The 21,741-nt window shown below is 50.8% G+C and overlaps 1 protein-coding gene and 1 non-coding gene across 2 annotated transcripts; one reads left to right on the top strand and one right to left on the bottom strand.

The window, feature by feature from the left end:
- The first annotated feature begins 11,770 nt into the window (after positions 1 to 11,770).
- LOC143687434 (keratin, type I cytoskeletal 14) lies at positions 11,771 to 16,256 on the top strand. Its single transcript, XM_077164426.1, has 8 exons — positions 11,771 to 12,425; positions 13,681 to 13,763; positions 14,319 to 14,475; positions 14,623 to 14,784; positions 14,870 to 14,995; positions 15,092 to 15,312; positions 15,409 to 15,452; positions 16,008 to 16,256. Exons 1-8 carry the CDS (start codon positions 11,856 to 11,858, stop codon positions 16,103 to 16,105), a joined length of 1,461 nt encoding a protein of 486 aa, XP_077020541.1. The 5' UTR covers positions 11,771 to 11,855; the 3' UTR covers positions 16,106 to 16,256.
- Positions 16,257 to 20,137: 3,881 nt separating this feature from the next.
- Positions 20,138 to 20,243, bottom strand: LOC143689185 (U6 spliceosomal RNA). Its single transcript, XR_013178647.1, has one exon. It is a non-coding gene; the product is annotated as a U6 spliceosomal RNA (small nuclear RNA).
- Positions 20,244 to 21,741: the final 1,498 nt, after the last annotated feature.

The following is a 21,741-nucleotide window of genomic DNA, read 5'->3' on the forward strand; positions in this document are numbered from 1 at the left end:
CAGATGTTACGGAAAGATCCTTACATAGAGATGGCATCCTGGCCTGGGCTATTAAACAACTCCTGAGGTGGCATATGAGCTCATGAGTCGCTCATCTCAAGACAGAACAGAGTTCTTAGAAACCCTCTACCTGGGCTGCTTTCTAAAAGCTGTGCATCCACACCTGTGTCTTCACCGTCCATCCTGCCAATCAGGGACCCTTGGAGGACCCCATAAGAAAGGCTTCCATTTGACAAACGAGGAAACTGAATCCTAAAGTAATTAAGGAAAACAACAACTCTCTTAGGGCCTCGTGGCTACTAAATAAAACTTCCCAAGAGCGCAAACCATAATATCTCCCGTTCATTGCTGTATCCTGCAGAAACAAAACAAGAGTCTCCCTTAACGAGATTGAAGCAGAAATGTCAGTTTCCCTTTCATTAAGAGAAACAGTTTAGATACCCTGAAAAACTCGCTGGTTTTCTGAAGCTAAGATTCAATCCCGGGTCAGGCTGCATTTTGCTCACTTCCTAAGATCCTAGCAGCTGAGGTTGGATGTCCTGAATACTCATTGGAACATGTCTATTTTGAACACTCTTCAGATTCCTTACGCTTGAGTGAGTGACAAGGTTTGTGAAATATTGCTTTCGGTGATTACATAAAGTCCCCAAACAATGGCTAGAGTGAGAATTAATGATAGCCCCTAAAGTGCATCTGCTGATGTAAATGAGTTAGTGGTACGCTCGTAAAGTTTTGCCTTCTTTGGGCCCATTGTTTCTGAGAGCTATAAAAAGCTCAGTGCCCCTCCTAGTGTCTAAGATAAACAATTTCTTATGCTTGCCTTCTCACTGCTGTAGCCTGTTTAAGACCTTCTGGGCTCCCTGAAACATAAACATAAATGAGGTTCTTTGGCTGTTCCCCTACAAGCCTTAGAGAGTCCCACGTAAGGGACATAAGATCTGGGGAGTCAAGTTGTAGAGGTTTGATTTAAAAGCCTCTGCTCTTTCAGGTGTCCGGGGCACCTCCTTAGAAGCAGGTTCCTTGAGCGCAGGCGTCTTGGCTCCCAGGCGCCTCCCAGCATGTTGGCACCGGGCAGCCTCCGTGGACAGGTGTTGATGGGCTGTTCTGGAAGAGAAAGTAAATATCTTGAGCCTTGGAGGGAAGGAGTCCAGTCTATGAGCCAGTGGAGCTCTCCATTTGGTCCTTCCTCCAATGTGCTATATGTCCACCTGCCTCTTTCCTTCCCAAGGGTTCAAGAAATCGGAAGGATTTTGAGCAGACCAAGGGGTGTGCAAGTAAACATGGAAGCTATTGGGAAGAACAGTCCGTTTCTGACCTTGCCTCCTGTTAGCCTGTTGCTGGGTTTCAAGGATTTAGGATTATTACATAGAAAATGGATACGCTTCAATCGTCCTGGTTTTTACCTACCACATGGATAGTGTGGCAATATAAAAGGAAACATAAAAAAATAAAAATAAGTTATCCATTGTTCTATCCCAAGGATTTTCATTCTTCCAGGTTTCTGTCTGGGTGAGTACACAGCAAAGATCATTTCTAAATTATTTAACGGGCTTTGTGTAATGTTAAATTAATGCAAATAAAAGCCCAGAATAAAAGGTCCTATGTGCAAGGGTATTTATTGCTGCATTATTTGTAACAACAGAAAATGAACAACAACATTACCGCCATCTGTAGTGGACAGGTTGAGTAAATAACGAGCAAGTCATGCGGTGGGCTATTAAGCAGCTTTCACAATCACCAATTTATAGCTATGCCAGGTGGCAAGGAGGGTTTTGGGGAGAGAGGAATGCACGATGTAGAAAAGACATGTAGTATATTGTTTATTTCACTTGTGTTAAATTTATGTGAATGCACATATGTGTGCTAAGCAAAACAGGAAAGGGAAAAAAGAGGGCAAACGTTTTTACACATCTACATAAAGTGAGGTATGTACATATATGATGAAGAAATTCAATCAAAACTAAAAATCAAAGAATTGGTTACTCCATTTCTTGAACACCATATCAGCTCCCTAATTAGAAACAGGCTGCACACACTAATCGTATTCTGCCTTGTTGATTTTAGAGATTTTTAATTCATTTTGTGTTCAGATAATAAAATGACCACACAACTTAAAAATGATAACCCAAAGAAAAAAATAAAGTTGAGATAAGATCACAGCGCTTTGCGAAAGGCAGGGTAGAGTGAGCGAAAGGAAGGTACAGGCTGACCTGGGGTTAAACTTCGAGCGTGACCTTGAGCAGATTCTTCATGTTTCTGAGCGTCAGTTTCCTCATTCCTAAATTAAGGATTTTAGTATCTACCTCCCAGGGTTCATGTGAGGATGGGAGGGGTAAAGGACGGGCACAGCACACAGTAGGTGTCCAATGAATGTTTGCTCCTTCCTTCCCTCCTTCTCCCTTTAGACAGTTTTCAAGGCTCCCAACCCATTATTTTGTCACTTAATTCTTGCAGCAAGACTGGAGACAGGCAGCTTCCTGGGGCTGAGTGGAGCCTCCTCCCTGCCCGTTCTCTGCCAAGACTGCCCACTGCCTCCTTTCCCCTGATCCCTCCCATTTAGGCTCAGTGAGGCTGAGCGACTTGTCCAAGGATGGGTGACGGGTAAGTGGGTGTCAGAACGGGGTCCCCCTGTGCTGCCTGCACCCAGATCTCCCAATGAGTGGATCCCTGGCCTCGTTTGACGTGGTCAGATTCACTGAGAAGGAAGTTACGGTGGGAGCCGAGTGAATTCAGCCCCCGTGCGCTTAGAGGCTGCCCTGGGCTGGTACTGAGCCTGGCAGAGGGTGGGTGCATGGAGGGAAGGCACAGCAACCCATCAGGAGCCATCCATGGCCTCAAGCGAGGCAGTCCCTGCCCCAGGCCTGTGACTACTGTTGGGCGGGGTTGGGGTGGGGGTGAGGGGGTGGTTGACAGTGATTATAAGGAGATGCAGTATAGGATGCCTAACTCTGGGTTTCCTGAGAGCCAAGTCCGAGAGGGAAGCCTGGTGGCTAGGAAACTCAGCTGCCGATGGAGGAGGTGCATCTGGGTGTCAAAAGAGACAAACACCTTCTAGGCCCGAGGTCTGAGAAGAACCTTCTCTTTGCAGGATCTGAAGGACACCAAAAGCTTCAGCTCTCAGAGCCCAGCTCTGCCAGGCACTGTGCTAGGCACTGCCACTGACATGATCTCATTTGTCCTAGCAGCCACGCTGCAGGGAGGGGGTTGTCCCCACGTTACAGACCCAGGCGGTTAAAGTGAGGAAGCGTCCCTGGTGAAGGTGAAGCTGACGGTGGTGGTGCAGGAGGGAGAGGGAGGTGTGAAAAGGAAAGCTCCTGGGACCTGTCTCTGGCTGAGGCTGCACGGAGCCACTTCGAGCAGCCCCAGCACAGAGGTCGGGCATACCCCCTTACAGTCCTTGTTCCAATAAGTGAAATGTGCTGAGGGCTTCTTGCAATCCAGGCCTTAACTTCATCATCTCTCCTAATCCTCGGGGCAACACTGGAGGCAAGTCTCCCGATCATCTCCTTTCTACAAATTAGGCAACTGAGGCTCATGGAGAGAAAGTGGAGAGGCTGGATCTGGCCCTAGGAGATCATTATCACTCTACAGAGCCAATAAGGTTGCAGTCCTTGCCATTTGGGCAGCTGGGCAAACATGAGCCACTACTTGGACCCCTGTAAGCTCCAGAGCCCCCCTCCTCCCAGAGGAAGGGGATAGTGGGGGGCATCAGTCCAGGCCAGGCCACTGCGGGCACCAGCCGCCAATGAATTGCCTCTTTTTGAATTAAATTCAAGTTAGGTTACTGTCACTTATAACCAAAATGTGTTCATCAATATTACCTAATTCTTTTTTTTTTGCATGGGCAGGCACGGGGAATCGAACCCAGGTCTCTGGTATGGCAGGCAAGAACTCTGCCACTGAGCCATCGTGGCCCGCCCAATATTACCTAATTCTTGATTTATTTTTCTTCAACCTTTGCTGAGTGTTTTTGGCTTTAGTATACGTATGTCTTTTATCCTTAGTTTGCCACCTCCTCTTTTGGAATTGAGTGAAATAGGAAATAGTGCATCTGTCCTTTCTTCTCTTTCTACCTCTCTTTCTTTCTTTCTTTTTTTTTTTTCCGCAGATATTGCCCCCAGTGCACCACCAGCCAGAGTTTGGAGGAGAAACAGGCCTGGGTGATGCTGAGCGACCTGTGGGACCCCCTGGGCCTCAGGCCCCCAGTGGAGCCCTGAGCTGCTGTTCCCCAGGGGAGCCCAGTCCTGGGCCTCCAGCCTCGGAATGCAGGCCCAGCCGGCGGCAGCCGTCCCTTCTCCCCTCACACCCAGACCATCCCCTGTTGACTCTTCCTCAGCTGGTTTCCAGGCCCGCCCTCTTCCCACACACAGCACCCTGGCCAGGCCCTGGCAGATGCACCAGCTCGTCACCTCAGCTGATGGCCTCAGCAGCTCTGGCCGCCTCCCTGCCTCTTTCCCCAGTTCTCCCCTCCCCCAGCATGGGAGTGCTCCTGCACATTTCTCCTCAGCCCCTGGCCCCCACCGGCCAGACTCACAGGACTTCATTTAAAGGAACATTTTCTCAAGCATTCACTCTGTACCCTACCTCACCTGAATCATGTTCTCCTCTCAGCCCACCCTGCGTGGTCAGAACCGTTGGGCCCCAACAGAACTGAGGCTCAGGGGATTCACTGACGCGTCCAAGCCCACATGATGGAGCCCAGTCCAGGACCCCGTGGGGACTGGCTGTGGGGACCCTGCTCCTTCCCCCAGCCCACACCGACCTAGTCTGGGGCAGGGGCTGGGCAGCAGCTGCTGAATCTGCTCCTGTACCTCTGGCTGGTAGAAAGTTTCCTTTTCTCTGCCCGGAGCCCTGTCCCCGTTCTTTCCTGCTCCCTGCCCCTCAGGACCCCTGACGCAGCCTTTCTGACTCCCAGGTGCTGAGTGTGCTCACGACTCACCGCTGGGTGCCCAGTTCCCACAGCCACGCCCTGGCAGGACTGCCCTCTCCCTCCACCCACCCAGCCCACTTCCTTCTTTTAAACCTGGCTCAAAACTCATCCTTTCCAGGAAGCTTTCCGTGTGCTGCCCGCCCCCTCTGCTGGCTCCTCAGCTCCAGGCTCCCTGAGCCCATGAAACAGAGAAAGTTCTGGGCTCATTTGCCCTTCTCCATCAGACGGGTCCTCCCCAAAGTCAAGGCTGTGTCTCTCCCACCAGCCCCTGAATGTGTTGAGCCCCTACCAGAAGAGAGACTCTTTGTGGACCTCTCGGGCTACAGTGGGCCATCCCACCCACCATGCACCTGCCATGCACCCGCCATCCCACCCAGCAGCCACCTGCCATTCTACCCACCACGTACCCACCATGTACCTACCATGCACCCACCATGCACCCACCACGCACCCACCATCCACCCACCATGCACCCACAATCCACCCACCATGCACCCACCATGCACCCGCCATGCACCCGCCATGCACCCACCATCCACCCACCATGCACCCACCATCCACTCACCATGCACCCGCCATGCACCCGCCATGCACCCGCCATGCACCCGCCATCCACCCACCATGCACCCACCATCCACCCACCACGCACCCACCATGCACCCACCATGCACCCACCATGCACCCACCATCCACCCACCACGCACCCACCATCCACCCACCATGCACCCACCATGCACCCACCATGCACCCACCATGCACCCACCATGCACCCACCATGCACCCACCATGCACCCAGCATCCACCTGCCATCCACCCGCCATGCACCCACCATCCACCCACCATGCACCTACCATCCACCCACCATGCACCCCACCATATACCCACCACACACTCACCACCCACCAGTCACCTTCCTTCCATCAGTCCATTTTCTTTCCTTCTTCCTTTCGACTTTCATCTCTCCATCTGTCCATACACCTTTCACTCATCCATCCCTCCTTCCATTCTTCATTTTTCCCTTGCCCTCCTCCCTTCCTCTTATCCTTCTCTTATTGAGCCCCTACTTTAAGCCACCCAGTCTGTTGAAATCATAACCCAGGTGTGTGCTGGATGGAGGTTCTGCCTTAAAGAATGCAAGGGATTTGGGTAGGAAGAGAGGACAGAAGCAGAAATTCAGGCAGAAGCTAGGAGATGGGTGAGGGTGTAGGGGTTCCGGGGGTGGGGGGACTGGCCTGCTGGGGGTGGGACTTTGCAGTGGGGCATCGTGCGTATTGGCTGGAGACTTTCAGTTATACTTTCCCTGAAGGGGGAGCCGATGGTGGGTTTGTGAGCCAATCTATTGCTGGCCCTTCGTCATCTGACCATCCATGCTCTTAATGCAAATGTGATCCTGGGGTGCAAGTACAGTTCCTTACACCCCAACCCCTGCTCCACATATTCTTACTCTGCCTCACTCAGAACCCTGAAAGACATTTGTTAAACATTTTGCACTTTTCGAAGCAGGCACTGCTGTGTGACTTTGGACACATAACTTAACCTCTCTGGGCCTTGTACTCCCCATATGCAAACTTCAGAGACTGGTCTAGGTGACTACTGAGGCCCTTTTTGGCCCTGACACTTAGGGACTCTTTACCAGGAAGGAACTTGCCAGTGCAAAGTGAGGCTTGTAGCTAGGGAGAGCTGGGTTTGAATCTTGGCTGAGCAGCTACCTTGCTGCTGGCCTTGGAAAGTTCCTCAGTCTCTGAACTTTTTTCAGCTGTGATGTGGAGTAGTCAGTCTCTGTTCTGCTGGCTTGGCAGCACAACTGGGAAGCTCCAACAAGGCCATGAACGCTGAAACACTTGGCTCTGCTCATCTGTTGTGTCAGCCCAAGTGGGGCAGGTTGGCCTGGGAAACCAGCAGGTGGTGGAGCTCTCTGGGGGAAAGGGGACCCCAGTGTGCCAGGGAGGTGCTCCAGGTTCCTGACCGCTTCCTATGCTGATGACCTGCTTTCAGCCCCCACACTAGCCTGCCTGCCCTGGCAGAAGAGGCTGAGGTCTGGGTCAGCTCAGGTTCCAGCCTATAGTCCCCGCAGGTGACAGCTGACAGCTCTGGAAGGTTTTACTCTCTCACACAGGTGGCTGAAGCTTGGTGGGGAGGGGCATGGGCAGAGTGAAGGGGGCTGGGCAGGGGAGGGTATGGGGGTGCAGAGGGCGGGAGGATGGGCGGAGCTCTTGGGGCCAGGAATCACAAGGACGGTTCGAACTTGCCATTTGGCAATGAGCCTCTGGGCCTCACACTTCCCACCTGTGACATGGAGGTGTCCCTGATTGTCCCCTTCTTTCCCCAGGGGCTGGTGGGGGCCTGAGAAAAGACTCTAGACATCAGCTGTTAGAGAAACATTTGGTATCTCTCCAAGGAGAGAGTGTCTTGGACAGGGCACAGAGAGGGCTCAAGGAGGTCCAGTTTTGGGGCTGGAGAAGGGTAAGTTTGGACCCCTCACCCCAAAGTCTCTCCAGAAAGCCACATTCCCCCAAGGAGTCCAGAGCAAACGAGGCTCCTGAGCCCTGTGGGTGCTAACAGCTCTCTCCCCACACTGATGGGTGAGATCATTGGTGGGTGAAAATTTGAGGAGAAGAAACATATTTGTATAATCTAAAAGTATTTTCCTCAAGGTATTTATTAATTTTAAAGGGAAAAATAGCAACTTTCCATGGAGAGACCCAGGTTAGGCCAGGGAACAAGGTAGCATCTTTAGCAACAAGATACAGCAGCATGTGACATACGATGTATAGGCCTGGCATGATGCATGAGAAAGGCCACAACGTCATTTCCATGATCTTCTTGTCAAAATGCCCAACTTCAAGAGAAAATACCAGACAAATTCAAATTGAGAGACTGTTTTCCAAATGACCAACCAGCGCTCTTCAAAAGGGTCAAGGTCATGAAAGCCAAGGAAAGACTGAGACCCGGTCAGAGATTAGAGGATTAAATGCACGTGGGTTCCTGGGTTGAAACCTGCAACAGTAGAAGAACATTCGTGGGGAAACGGGTGAAGTTCATTTAAATAGTTTCATTAATAGTATTGTGTCAATATTAATTTCTCCTTTTTGATAAGTGTACAATGCTTATAGAATGTGTTAATATTAGGGGAAGCCGGATGAAAGGCACATGTGAACTTTCCATACCACGATTGCAATTTTTCTTGAGAGCCTAAAAGTATTCCAACATCAAAAGCCCCTCTCCTAGGTTATCCTGGAGGTTATTCTTACACATTAAGTAGATATCACCTTGTTGTTCAAGATGTAGTGGAGAGGCTGGAGGGAACCGCCTGAAAATGTAGAGCTGTGTTCCAGTAGCCATGTTTCTTGATGATGACTGAACAATGATATAGCTTTCACAATGAGACTCTGTGAATGTGAAAACCTTATGTCTGATGCTCCTTTTAGCTACTATGTCAACAGAAGAGTAGAACATATGGAATAAAAATAAATAATAGGGAGAACAAATGTTAAAATAAATTCAGTTTGAAATAGCGGTAAATGAAAGCGAGGGGTAAGGGGTATGGTACGTATAGTTTTTTTTTTTCTCTATTATCATTTTATTTCTTTTTCTGTTGTCCTTTTATTTCTTTTTCTAAATCGATGCAAATGTACTAAGAAATGATGAATATGCAACTATGTGATGATATTAAGAATTACTGATTGTATATGTAGAATGGAATGATATTTAAATGTTTTGTTTGTTATTTTTAATTAATTAATAAATTTAATTTAATTTATTTATTAAATAAATTTAATTTAATTTAATTTAATTAATAAAAAAATTAAAAAAAAAAAAGCCCCTCTCCCCTTGGAAGCTCTACAAAAGCTCCTTTGTGAAGGAGCCAGAGAGTCCGGCTAGTGGTAAGTATGGTCTCAAAACCTGAGAATTCTGCACCTCTGCCTCCCACTGCCCAGCACTCCTTCATGCTGAGCTCACACTGGCTCCTAGAATCTTCCAGACCAGCCCGCCTACATTTTATTGCAGCCATTGCTCCAGCCAGTTTTCACCACCCCCCCTTTGCAGCTTGGATAGCACTGTCTGTTACCAGGTCTGCATTTTTTCCTATTTGTATCTTATGTAACTTTGATGCTTAGCCGCTCTCCTTTTTTGGGGGCTTCCTCAGGGCAGGGGCAAGCCCCTCCCTTAGACTGTGTGCTGTGAGGGCAGGGGCTGTGCCTCTCTCCTCAGACTGGGCTGTGCTAAGGTGGCCTCCTTCCTTAGGCTCCCAGCCCGGTCCTCAGCGCACAATGCCCCTCTGTGAGGGGCTGCCCAGCCTTGCCTGCTTCCCTTGTTTGGATTGGCATCCGCCTTCTCCCACAGGCTGGGGTGGGGAGCCTCACGGACCAAGGAGGCACCTCCTTCACCCACCTCCTTCATGGGCCGGGCTGGAGGGAGGGTCAGCCGAGGAGTTGAGGGTTGGGGAGGGGGTCTCCAGGCCTCAGCAGATAGAGTCGGTTATCTGAGGTGCCCCCTTCTGCCCTTCCCAATAGCCCCTGGCACCCCAGAAACTGCCTCTCCTTGTGATGTTATGAGCACCAGGCTTCCCCGGGAGGACAGCGTCCTGTCCCCTCCCTGCCTGGCTGGGTCGCAGGGTCCCGTGTCTGCAGGGAGAAGGGCGGTTGGCCCCGGGACCTGTGCAGGATTCTCCCCCTGGATGGGGGAGATGAGAACACGCGTTCCATGTGGGCTTCCAGAGTCTGGATGGTGGGGGGTGGGGATGGGGGCACAAAAGCCTCTTAGACGGTGTGTGTGGGTTTCTCTGTCTTTAATTTCCCACCAGTCTGTATTCTGCGGCTTCCTTCGGAGGAGGTGGGCGGGGAGGGAGCTTCTTTTGGGTTCCACTGAGTCAGGCCAAGGGGGAAGAAACACCGTCCTTGCGTCCCGAGATCCAGGGGTCCTCTCAGGGTAGGGGTGGGCACAGGGGAAGGTGGCGCTGGGCTCTGCACCCTGGCCCTGCTCTCTGGATCCCTCTCGTTTCTCCCCAGGGAAGACACCCTCCCGCCCCCACCCCACAGCATGCCTCCCAACAAAAGCACAGATCCCTCAACGCCCAAACCCCTCCTGCCTTTCGCTGGGTAAACCGCGGGGCTGGGCCTGGGGTGGGGGGAGCCATGCTATGGAAAGAGATTAAGTGACTGTCAGAGGTGGGTGGAGCGGGGTGGGGCCCTGGCTTACTCACATCCTCCCGAGTCCTCAGCGCTGCAGATTTGGGGATCCCAGAGCCCTAAGTGTCTGCCTCAGCATTGTCCTCTAAGTTCCTAAGCCCTGGTGGAGGGAGAGGGCTTTTGCAAGGACAGGGCTCTGCTTCGGAGGCAGCAGAGGTAGGGGCGGGGCGGGGAGGTTCTGCTTCCCTCCTGGGAGCTATTGCTTCTAGGAAGAGCGTTGGAGCCTCCAGCGGGGGCTGTCGGGGCCTGTCTGAGAGACGGGACACGCCGGGCAGCCCCAGGCACGACCACATTCCTCCCAACACGCCTGCCAGGCCCGTGGAGCTGGGCGGTTGGTGCGCAGGCAGGCTGGGGGGCAAACATCTCGGCTTTGAGGTTGGCTCATCCCTAAGAAAGGCTTTGGGGGTAGTGGGCGTGGTGTGTGTGTGTGTGTGTGTGAGTGTCTGGGTGTGTCTGGATGAAATAGTTGAGACCCTTTGACACAAAGCCCCAAGGCGGGACCAAATGGATTCCTGGGGCCTCTGGAGCCAGGGACCCTTGTGTCCTCTCTGTCCGTATCTGCAGCACAACCCTGCTCACTCCTGGGGGCTGCACCTCTTCCCCCACCGTTCCTTGGGTCGACTCTCCTGACCACTCCACAAGGGGCTCCAGTGAGAGTGCCTGAGCCAGCAAATCCCACCTGGGGCTGTCCTGGGGGCCGTCTCCAGGCCTGTTCCAGGGAGGCTGCTCTGCCCTTTTTGGAGCCCAGACTGGGCTACAACCATGCTCCCAGTCCTTGTGCCACACTTGATTTACAGAACCCCTCCACATACATGTCACATTTGATTCTCGGAGCAGACTCTGCCAGCCCCCACTTTACAGATGAGCAAACTGAGGCCCAGAGAGGGTAAAATGTCAGGTCCTGGGTCCCCCGGGAATGACAGGCAGAGCCCGTGCTCTTTTGACTCCAGATTCCATTCTCTTCCCCAGAGACCACCTGCCCTTAGCCAGACTGAGCTGCCCACGCCACGGGCCATCTGCGAGCTTGTGGAGGGTGTGAGGTCCTCCCGTTAGGAGCACGGTGGTCTGTGCCCAGGGCTGGGAAGAGGGCTGCCCAGATCTCCCTTTAATGGGGGCGTTGGGTTGGAGGGCTGAGCCACCTGGCTGACAGGCTATGTTTCAGGTGGTTCCAGGCAACAGGTCAAGCCTGGAGGCCCTGAGACCATCTGGTCTCGTTTCATAGATGGAACCACTGAGGCTGGGACATCCTGCCCTAGCAGACTTTGCCGTGCTGGTTTCCTCCAGCTGGGCATTGACCACTGGGCCTGTGGGCTTCCTTTAAGCAGAGTTTGAGGCCTGTCCATTTAATGGGGAGCTAACAGGTCACCAGGTTTATGGTGCAGAGAGGCCCTGCTCCCTGCCACCCTGGTGGAGCCCAGCACGCGGGGCCTGATGGGAAAGTGTAGCCTGCAGGCCCACACCTCCCTGTGTGAATCATGCCTGGCGGGACAAGAAAGCCCCAAGCACCCCAAACAATGAGTTTCCAGTAAAATATGATAGACATGATGAAACGGAGGAGGGGAGGGACTTGGCTGGGAGTTGGCACAGGCCCGTGTGTGATGAAAGCCAAGGGGGATGGAAACGCCAGGCCCGTCCCCTACTCACGAGTATAAAGAACTCGCATCCTTTTGCAACACATCTGAGCACCTTCCTCTCCTCTCTGCCGACTCACTCGCTCGCTCGCTCACCTTCACACCATGACCACCTGCAGCCGCCAGTTCACCTCCTCCAGCTCCATGAAGGGCTCCTGTGGCATCGGTGGTGGCATCGGCGGCGGCTCCAGCCGCCTCTCCTCTGTGCTGGCTGGGGGATCCTACCGGGCCCCCAGCACCTATGGGGGCCTGTCCGTCTCCTCCTCCCGCTTCTCCTCCGGGGGAGCCTGCGGGATGGGGGGCGGCTATGGCAGTGGCTATGGCGGTGGCTTCAGCAGCAGCAGCAGCAGCTTTGGCGGAGCCCTGGGTAGTGGCTTTGGTGGGGGATACGGAGGTGGCCTGGGCGCCGGCTTTGGCGGTGGCTTGGGCGGTGGTTTGGGCGGTGGCTTCGGCGGTGGCTTGGGCGGTGGCGACGGGCTGCTAGTGGGCAGCGAGAAGATCACCATGCAGAACCTCAACGACCGCCTGGCCTCCTACCTGGACAAGGTGCGCGCCCTGGAGGAGGCCAACGCCGACCTGGAGGTGAAGATCCGCGACTGGTACCAGAGGCAGCGGCCCAGTGAGACCAGGGACTACAGCCCCTACTTCAAGACCATCGAGGATCTGAGGAACAAGGTGGGTGGACTGAAAAGCAGGAGGTGCCTTCCCGGCTGCCTCACTCCTGGAACAACAGACGCCTCAGGTCGCCGGCACCCCTAGATTCTTGCACAGGACAGACTCCAACCCCAGACCCCTTCTTCTGAGGCTCTGGAACTTCCTAAAGAAGACTCGTATGGGGGAAGATGCTCTCCCTTCCCCTGCCTTGCTCAGACCCTTCTGGGCTCCAGATCCTCAGAATAGTAATTCTAACCCTTGCATTTTACAGAAGTTGAAGCTTTGAGAGGTGCTTTGACCTGTCCAAGGTCGCAAAGCAAATTAATGGCAAAGCCCAGGCTAAAACCTTCGTGCCCCACTTTCTGGCACCGGAGGCAGCTACCTGTTCTCCAGCACAGGGGAGGAGGGAGCTATAACGGGACCTGGTGAGACGCCCAAACTGCTCATTAGCACATTAGTCTGGGCTGGGGCGGTTGCCGCCCATGAGCTATGGCACTGGCTGACTTCTCCCCATGGCAAGGCAGGCATGAGAAGGCCAGAGAAAATAGATCACAGCCCACCCCATGTCCCCTGCCCAGGAGGGAACCTGGGTGGGTTTGTCTCTTCTGACCTGCAGCTCTCTTCTCCCTGCCCCTTACATTTTGCAGGGAGCCCTCCTGGCTGAACCCTCTTCCCTGAGTGTCTGGCGAGGCTGCCTCCTGCGGGTTAGGGAAATTAGATGAGGGAAGGAGCTCTAGCCAGGCACAGAGTTCAATCTATCTTCTTTTTCTTCCTTTGTTTCCTTTTTTTTTTTCTAATCTCCTGTGCAAGTTGGGTCTCATCTCCTGTGGGCTTTGAAAGGAAAGTATGTGGCCGTAAAGGACTGGCAAGGCTTTGGCTTATGCAGACAGAAGAGAATTCAGATCAGGAAGGGGATCTAGAGTGACTTTGGGTCACTTCCTTCATCTGGGAGTGGGAAATTTGAGCCCCAGAGACTTGTTTCAGGTCTTGCAATAGGTCAGTGGCAGAATTGGGACCAGAACTCAGGTCTCAGGGCTCTTCATTCTAAAGCCAGGGCTCTTTCTACCCCTTCTGCTGACCACAAGTCATCAAACCCTGGATCAAAGTGGGACCACCTGGGGTTATGCGTTGGGCTGCTGTGGTGAAGGCTTGGGCATCTGTGGGGGAAGAGGGGGCTCAGGCAATAGTATGAATGCAAAGGCTTAATGCAGGCTGCAGTGAAGTCTGACTAGCGATGTCTGTTTGACAAATGACCTGTGTCTTTCCAATCCTGTAGATCCTTGCGGCCACTGTGGACAATGCTAATGTCATCCTGCAGATTGACAATGCCCGCCTGGCTGCTGATGACTTCCGCACCAAGTGAGTTAACTGCGGTGGCCCAGAGCGTCGAGTCCTCCCAGGGTGGGGCAGCTTTGGAACAGCGATCCCCAAACAGGGCTGACCAGTGCCAGGATGGCTGCACTTGGGGTGCTTATAAAAATGCAAGATTCTTGGACTCCACCCTTGGAGATCTGGTTCAGTTATTTTTAATGAGTTACCTGGGTGATTCTGATCCACAGCCAGGTTTGGGAACTGCTGCTTTAGGGAGAGGCGTTCCCTACATTACCACTTGCTCTTCAAGTGAACTATTGTTTGGCTGAACCTAGTAGCACCACCTCTACATGCTAAATTCTGCAACATGATTGCCTGCTTTATCTCTAGTCCCCCCCAGGAATGTTCGGATCTGAGCGATCAATGGGCACTGTGTCCAACTATCAATGGGTCCTGTGTCCAGCCAGTTTTCAAGACTGGCCCCTGAAATCACCTACCACAGAGGGCCAGCTATGGGAAGAAGCTTTAGGGGGAAGAGAACAAAGACTTCATTCGGTGTGACCAGAATGAGTATCTCATTCCTTTTCTCTTGGGTCATTCCAGGTATGAGACGGAGCTGAACCTGCGCATGAGCGTGGAGGCCGACATCAATGGCCTGCGCAGGGTGCTGGACGAGCTGACCCTGGCCAGGGCTGACCTGGAGATGCAGATCGAGAGCCTCAAGGAGGAGCTGGCCTACCTGAGGAAGAACCACGAGGAGGTGAGAACTGAAAGGACAAGCCAGTTTAGGAGTCAAGCTGAGAGGGACCAGATGAAATTGAGATGTGGGAGGACCATAATCAAGCTGGGATAGAGAGCCCCAATTGGCTGCTGCAGGCAGCTTCCTGACTGTGGACTCATTGTGCAGGAGATGAACTCCCTGAGAGGCCATGTGGGTGGAGACGTCAATGTGGAGATGGACGCCGCCCCAGGCGTGGACCTGAGCCGCATCCTGAATGAGATGCGTGACCAGTATGAGAAGATGGCAGAGAAGAACCGCAAGGACGCCGAGGACTGGTTCTTCAGCAAGGTGGGTGCCATCTGTGGTGGAAGGGGCCCAGGAACCCTGCCTCCTGGAGCCTTCCAATATGAATGGTGTTCTCCTCTTTCTGCAGACAGAGGAGCTGAACCGCGAGGTGGCCACCAACAGCGAGCTGGTGCAGAGCGGCAAGAGTGAGATTTCCGAGCTCCGGCGCACCGTGCAAAACCTAGAGATCGAGCTGCAGTCCCAGCTCAGCATGGTAGGGATGCTTTCAGGCTTGGCTGTGGGCCCAGGGACTGGGAAGGAAGGAGAAACCACTCTCACTGACCCCTGATTCTCTTTATCTTCCTCACAGAAAGCATCCCTGGAGAACAGCCTGGAGGAGACCAAAGGCCGCTACTGCATGCAGCTGGCCCAGATCCAGGATATGATCGGCAGCGTGGAGGAGCAGCTGGCACAGCTGCGCTGCGAGATGGAGCAGCAGAGCCAGGAGTACAAGATACTGCTGGACGTGAAGACCCGTCTGGAGCAGGAGATCGCCACATACCGCCGCCTGCTTGAGGGCGAGGATGCCCAGTGAGTGCCCTGCTCCCCACCCCAGCCCACACCCCGACTGATCTCTCTCTGAGCCCCCCATGTATCTAACAGCACTGCCACTTTCTTTCTTCACAGCCTCTCCTCCCAGTTCTCCTCTGGTTCTCAGTCATCTAGAGATGGTAAGACCTTCCTGCTCATCATTCCTGGGCTCAGGATCACCTTCTGTCCCCCAGTAGGACCAGGGAGATGGTCAGGGGCTTTTTGATGAGCTGAGCTAGAATTTTCTCACCCAGTATCCTTTGTACACCTCCTTTGCTAGAAGAAGCCATATTCTAAACCATCCGTAAGGCTGGGGTCTGTGCTCTCCACCCTTTATTTCTCCCACCCGATGCCTGTGGCAGACCCCAGGGTTGTCAGCACCACGGACAGGGGCCCTTGTGGCTCCTCTTGCCAAGACCCGACCATTTGGGTTGATTTGGACAGGACCGGTGGGGTCTGACTTTTTAGGAAGCTCCAGTTTGAAGTCATAGACTCTGTGCCTGACCTCTAGCCCAAGTCAGAAAAAAAATTCCTGATGGTATCTGTGTTTGGGCAACAGAAGTGAATGAAGTGGTAATCAGGGGAGAGGGCAGGGAGAGCAGCAGGGGAGAGAGGTTCCTTTAAGTCCCCTCATCTCCTTGGCTTCCTCGTTGCCTGTCCGCCTCTGGTAACCCCCTCTCTCCCTCCTTCCCCAGTGACCTCTTCCAGCCGCCAGGTCCGCACCAAGGTTGTGGATGTGCACGACGGCAAGGTGGTGTCCACCCACGAGCAGGTCCTGCGCACCAAGAACTAAGGCACCACCTAAGCGCGGGAAGTTCCCTGTGTGGACACATATCTCAACGGGGTATCCCCTCTCCCATCCCCCAAGCACTTCACACCTGGGCCCTGCTTCAGCCTTGCTCCTTCCTGGCAATCAATAAAGCTTCATTTTCTGGGTTGCACAACACATGCTTCTGCCTGATTATTGGTAGGAATGGAGGTGGGGAGAGTGTGGGGGAAGCATCTCTTTGGAGCTTGTCATAGCACCTGGCTGTGGCCTCTGGGACTGGGAGAAAGGTCTCGGGGGTGGGTTGGGCTCAGATCCCAGGACACTTTCAACATCCAAAAATAAACAGGTAGATGTGTGTACCAGGTCATATATGGTGCCTTCTAGGGCATGGAGAACGTTCATTTATGCACTTACTTATTCACTTACTCATTTATTCCTCTGTTTTTTTCATTCATTCACAAGAGATTATTGAGTGCCTTTTATGTGCCAGGCACTGTGCTAAATTAAGGGTTCTTTTGAGATTATATAGAAAGTTATACATCGTCTCCTCCTTGCTCCCAAGCAAGCACATACAAAATTGCATACAATTTCATGGAGTCCACGGACTCTCTAAAACTCGTTGATGGAGGTCCATGAAGCTAAGTCAAGATATCATGCTCCATCTAGGGTAGAGCTGGGTCTGAATCCTGTCTGCGCTTGGTTGACCTAGAGCAAGTTGCTTATCATTGCCAAGTCTCCGTTTCAGAATTTAAGTGGACATAATGACAGTACCTACTTCATGGGCTTGTAAGGATTAGCTGGAAAAATGCCTGCAAAGCCTCTAACTCAGTGCCTGGGTATGATGTAGGATTGGTGCACAGTCACATTAGTGATATTGTGTGTGCTAGCTGTCTTGTGGGTGACTCTCTACAATGAGGGCATTTTTAGAGGCTTTGGGAACAAACTGAATGGCTTCTAACCCTGGCTCTCTTCTTTATGGGACTTTGGAGAGTCTGAATCTGAGTTTCCTTTCCTGGATAATAGGGATGATGCATCCTGCTTCTTGGGGTTGATTGGAGAATACGCTTTAATGCACATTAATGAAGCAGGATTATAGGTGCCTCCCTTTGGTGGAGTGTCTTTCTTGTCTTTTGTGGTCTGGAAGAGGTGGGGGAAGGGAAGGAGCCTCATCTTTGATGAGTAGAGAAAATTCCAGAGGTAGGTGGGACTCACTGCCCCAGGCTAGGAAAAAGTTAGCCAGTCACAGTATCAATTTCAACATCCAATTTCATTTGGCTGGATGAACATGGATCATGCAGGCCATGAGTTTAGCATCATACTTGGCACATTGTTAGCTTTCTATAAATGGAAGTGCAAGAGGTTGAGTTATTAGTAAAAGGGAATGAAGTGATGTTGGTTTCTGTTGCCCGCCTCCGCCCCAGAGAACAAAGAGACCTGCATTGTGCTCCTGAAGCTCTGGAATGTCTTTTTATCTGAGTGCTGATATTAAGAAGGGTTGATCTGGTGGTTCCCTGGGTGAGAGTGTGCTGTCTTGGAGATGAATGACTGGAATTTGGAGGTATAAGGGGAAAGATTAGGGAGGAGGGAGACCTGAGGGAGCTTCCTCAGGGAGTGAGAAGAGATGGGTGATAGAACCCTGGTGGGAGGGGACTGCATGATACCCCTAGGGATGCTGGACGCTGGAGACCAGGGTTCCTAGCTGGGCAATGAGCCTCCTACTCAAGTGTGGCATGGAGCTGAGGAGTCATCCATATTTGAGAAGCCACATGGGCCTGGATGGAGAACAAAACATATAAACAGTCACTAGTGGAGACAGAATGCATTAGAATCTCCACACGGCACTCCACCTCAGAGTGGCACCAGAGATTGAGTTTCCATTCCCAGAGGAGAGTGACCTGATTTAGAGGAATGTATAGACGAGAGATTTCTTAGATTTGTGTGACCTGGGGAGAGAGTCACTTCTGTAGAGTGGTTGCCCTCACTGTCTGGAAAGAGCTGGGCTTACTTGAGGGTAAAGATGGTGGCCTGAGGCCACCTGGCTGAAAGGCAGGCTCAGAACTGGGAGGCAAGGAAGTCACGAGTGGACTTGAAGGGGGTCCCACCCTGTACTCCGGGGCCCCAGAGGAAAAGGGCAGCAGGCAACTGCTCCAGAGTGCCACAGAGACTCTACTACCTTCTGGGAGACCCCTTCCCCATACTCACTCTATACTCCCCTGGGAAGGCTGGAGCCAACCCTCTGAGATCTGCTGCTGGCCAGTGCTCTCACCCACAGTCCACCCAACCAAGACCTGGGCCCAACAGCTCTGACAATGGCAAGAATGCCACTCCCTGCCTCCCACCCCCATCCCAGAGCTAAACAATAGGATACCAGGAAAGTGACTCCATAGCACAGTCTAGTGGAGGCAGGAGAGGTTGCCATCAGAGTCCTGGGCTGGGTTCTGTGACCACTTGGGCTCCACTTTATCCTAAGGCAATCAAGGAAGAGTGCTCTCTCTCCCTTCTCAGAACACAGCAGCAGCGCTGGAAGGAACCAGGGAGACCTCTCCTCCAATGCCCTCATCTTAGATAGACAGTGGCCTGCCTCAGTTGATACAGACTGAAAGTGGGTGAAGGAGTTATCCCTCCCATTTCTCCACCCTCAATCTCTCTATTCTCCCATGCTTCCATCCCTCAACCCAGCTGCCATTCATCCATCTTCCAATTCATTTATTTCACACAAATAAAACTACTGAGTAGATTCTTATTGCTAGGTTTTATGTGAAGTACTGATGTCTCAGAGATGACCAAGTAGGATTCTTGCCCTTGAGAAACTCATAGGTGTGTGAACTCATTAGGTGTGTGAACAAAAGCAGACTATGAACAACTTACTACAATGGTATGTGATGTGAGACCTTATAGAGATATACTCTGTGCTTCCCACACTAGACTGTGAACTTCTTGATGGCAGAAAGTGTGCCGCCTTCTTTCCTGGTTCTGTAGCACTTCGTGTAGAGCCTGGCACACAAGGACATGGTACGCAGTGTGTGTGTCTGTGTACATGTGTGTGTGTGTATGTGTGTGTATGGGGGGGGGAAATTTAAAGTAAGGTTAGAAATATGGTTTGGGGACAAAGCGTGAAGGGTCTTGAAACTTTGCTGAGGGGGAATGTCAAGCTGAACCTGGGCCTGGCTAGAGGGACCCACACTTACAATGACTTGTCCTTGGCCTTGGTTTAGCTTTGGCCCTGCAGGTGAAGGTCCTGGTGGGTGGGGCAGAACCTTGCCCACCCTGCTCCATGGAACGGAAGCTCCTGCAGTTTCCACCGAGAGACTTTCTCCTCCCAGCTAGGGTCTAGCCCAGCCTGTCTCCTCTGCCTCCAGGAAGGAAAAGTTAAGAAGACAACTTTTTGGGTCTTGACTCTGTCCAGGCCCATCCTTGTGTGTATGTACGTGTGTTCACTCCTTTTTCTAAATTAGTTTTTTTGTTAAAATTTTTTTGTTAGGGAACTGTTGGTTTACAGAAATATCATGCATAAATACATAAATACATAAAACAGAGTTCCCATATACATTATTATTAACACCTTGCATTAGTGAAGTACCTTTGTTGTAATTCATGGAAGAATATTTTTATAAATGTACTAGTAACCATAATCCATTGTTTATAAGAAGATTCAGTGTGTTGAACAGGCCTATGTTTTTTCCTTTAATTTTTATTCTAGTAACATATATAGAACCTAAAATTTTCCCTTTTAACCACATTCACATATATAATTCAGTGCCATTAATTACATTCACAATGTTGTGCTATCATCACCACCATCCATTATCAAAACATTACAATCTACCCCAATAGAAATTTGTACAACTGAAGCATTAATTCCCCATTTCCCTATTCCCTACCAGCCTTTGGTAATCTATATTCTAGATTCTGATTCTATAAGTTTATTCTAATTTATTTCATATGCGTGAGATCAAAAATCTTTATCCTTTTGTGTCTGTCTTATTTCTTTGAACATGACATCTTCATGGTTCATCCACGTTGTCACATGAATTAGAACTTCTCACTGCTTTTTTTTTAAATATGGAACGCGTCACAAATTTGCATGTCATCCTTGTGTAGGGGCCATGCTAATCTTCTCTGTATGTTCCAATTTTAGTATATGTGCTGCCGAAGCGAGCATGTTTCATTGCTTTTTAATGCTGACTAACATTCCTTTGTATGTTTATACCACATTTGTTTACCCATTTATCAGCTGATGGACGCTTGGTTGCTGACATCTCTTGGCCACTGTGAACAATGCTGCTATGAACAGGGATGTGCAGACATCTGTTCCAAGTTCTTTCTTTCAATTATTTTGGTCATATACCTAGTAGTGAGATTGCCGGGTCATATGGTAATTCTATGCTCAGCTTTCTGAAGAACTGCCAAATGTCTTCCATAGTGGCTGCAACATTTTACATTCCCACCACGAATGAATGAGAGTTCCTATTTCTCCATATCCTCTACAATGCTTATAACTTCTTTTAATAGTGGTCCTTCTAGTGGGTGTGACATGTTATCTCATTGTTTTAATCTGCATTTCCCTAATAGCTAATGATGTTGTGCATCTTTCTATGTGCTGTATAGTCATTTGTGTATCTTCTTTGGAGAAATGTCTATTCAAGCCTTTTGCCTGTTTTTAAAATTGAGTTGCTTGTCTTTTTTATCCTTGAGTTGTAGTATTTCTTTATATATTCCGGACATTAAACCCTTTATCAGATGTGTGGTTTCTAACTATTTTTTTTCCCATTGAGTTGGTTGTTGTGGTAGTTAGATTCAGGTGCCTACTTGGCCAGGTGAAGGTGCCTAGCTCCATTGCTGTGGACATGAGCCAATGGCAACCTCATCTGTTGCTGATTACATCTGCAGTCGGCTAGGAGACATGCCTGCTGCAATGAATGATGTTTGACTTAATTGGCTGGTGCTTAAATGAGAGAGCGCAATGTAGCACAGCCCAAGCAGCTCAGCGTACCTCATCTCAGCACTCGCAGCTCAGTCCAGGCCTTTGGAGATGCAGAAAGGAATCACCCTGGGGAAAGTTGTTGGAACCTAGAGGCCTGGAGAGAAGGCCAGCAGAGATTACCCTGTGCCTTCCCACATAAGAAAGAACCTCAGTTGAAAGTTAACTGCCTTTCCTCTGAAGAATTAACAAAATAAATCCCCTTTTATTAAAAGCCAATTCATCTCTGGTGTGTTGCATTCCAGCAGCCAGCAAACTAGAACAGTTATCTTTCCACTTTTGTGATAAAGTCCTTTGATGCACAAAAGTTTTTAATGTAAGTCCTTTACATCTTTGGTCAAATTTATTCTGAGATATTTCATTCTTTTAGTTGCTGCTGTAAATAGAATTTTTTTTCTTTATTTCCTCCTCAGGTTGCTCCTTACTATACAGAGACACTATTGATTTTTGCATGTTGATCTAGTACCCTGTCACTTTGCTGAAGTTGCTTATTAGCTCTAGTAGCTTTGCTGTGGACTTTTTGGAACTTTCTATATATAGGATCATGTCATCTGTGAAAAGTATAAGTTATACTTCTTTCTTTTTAATTTGGATGCCTCTTATTTCTTTTTATTGCCTAAGTGCTCTGGTTAGAACTTCCAGTTCAGTGTTGAATAACAATGGTGACAGTGGGCACCCT

Source organism: Tamandua tetradactyla, chromosome 6 (genome assembly GCF_023851605.1).
Source record: "Tamandua tetradactyla isolate mTamTet1 chromosome 6, mTamTet1.pri, whole genome shotgun sequence".
Classification (NCBI taxonomy): Eukaryota; Metazoa; Chordata; class Mammalia; order Pilosa; family Myrmecophagidae; genus Tamandua; species Tamandua tetradactyla.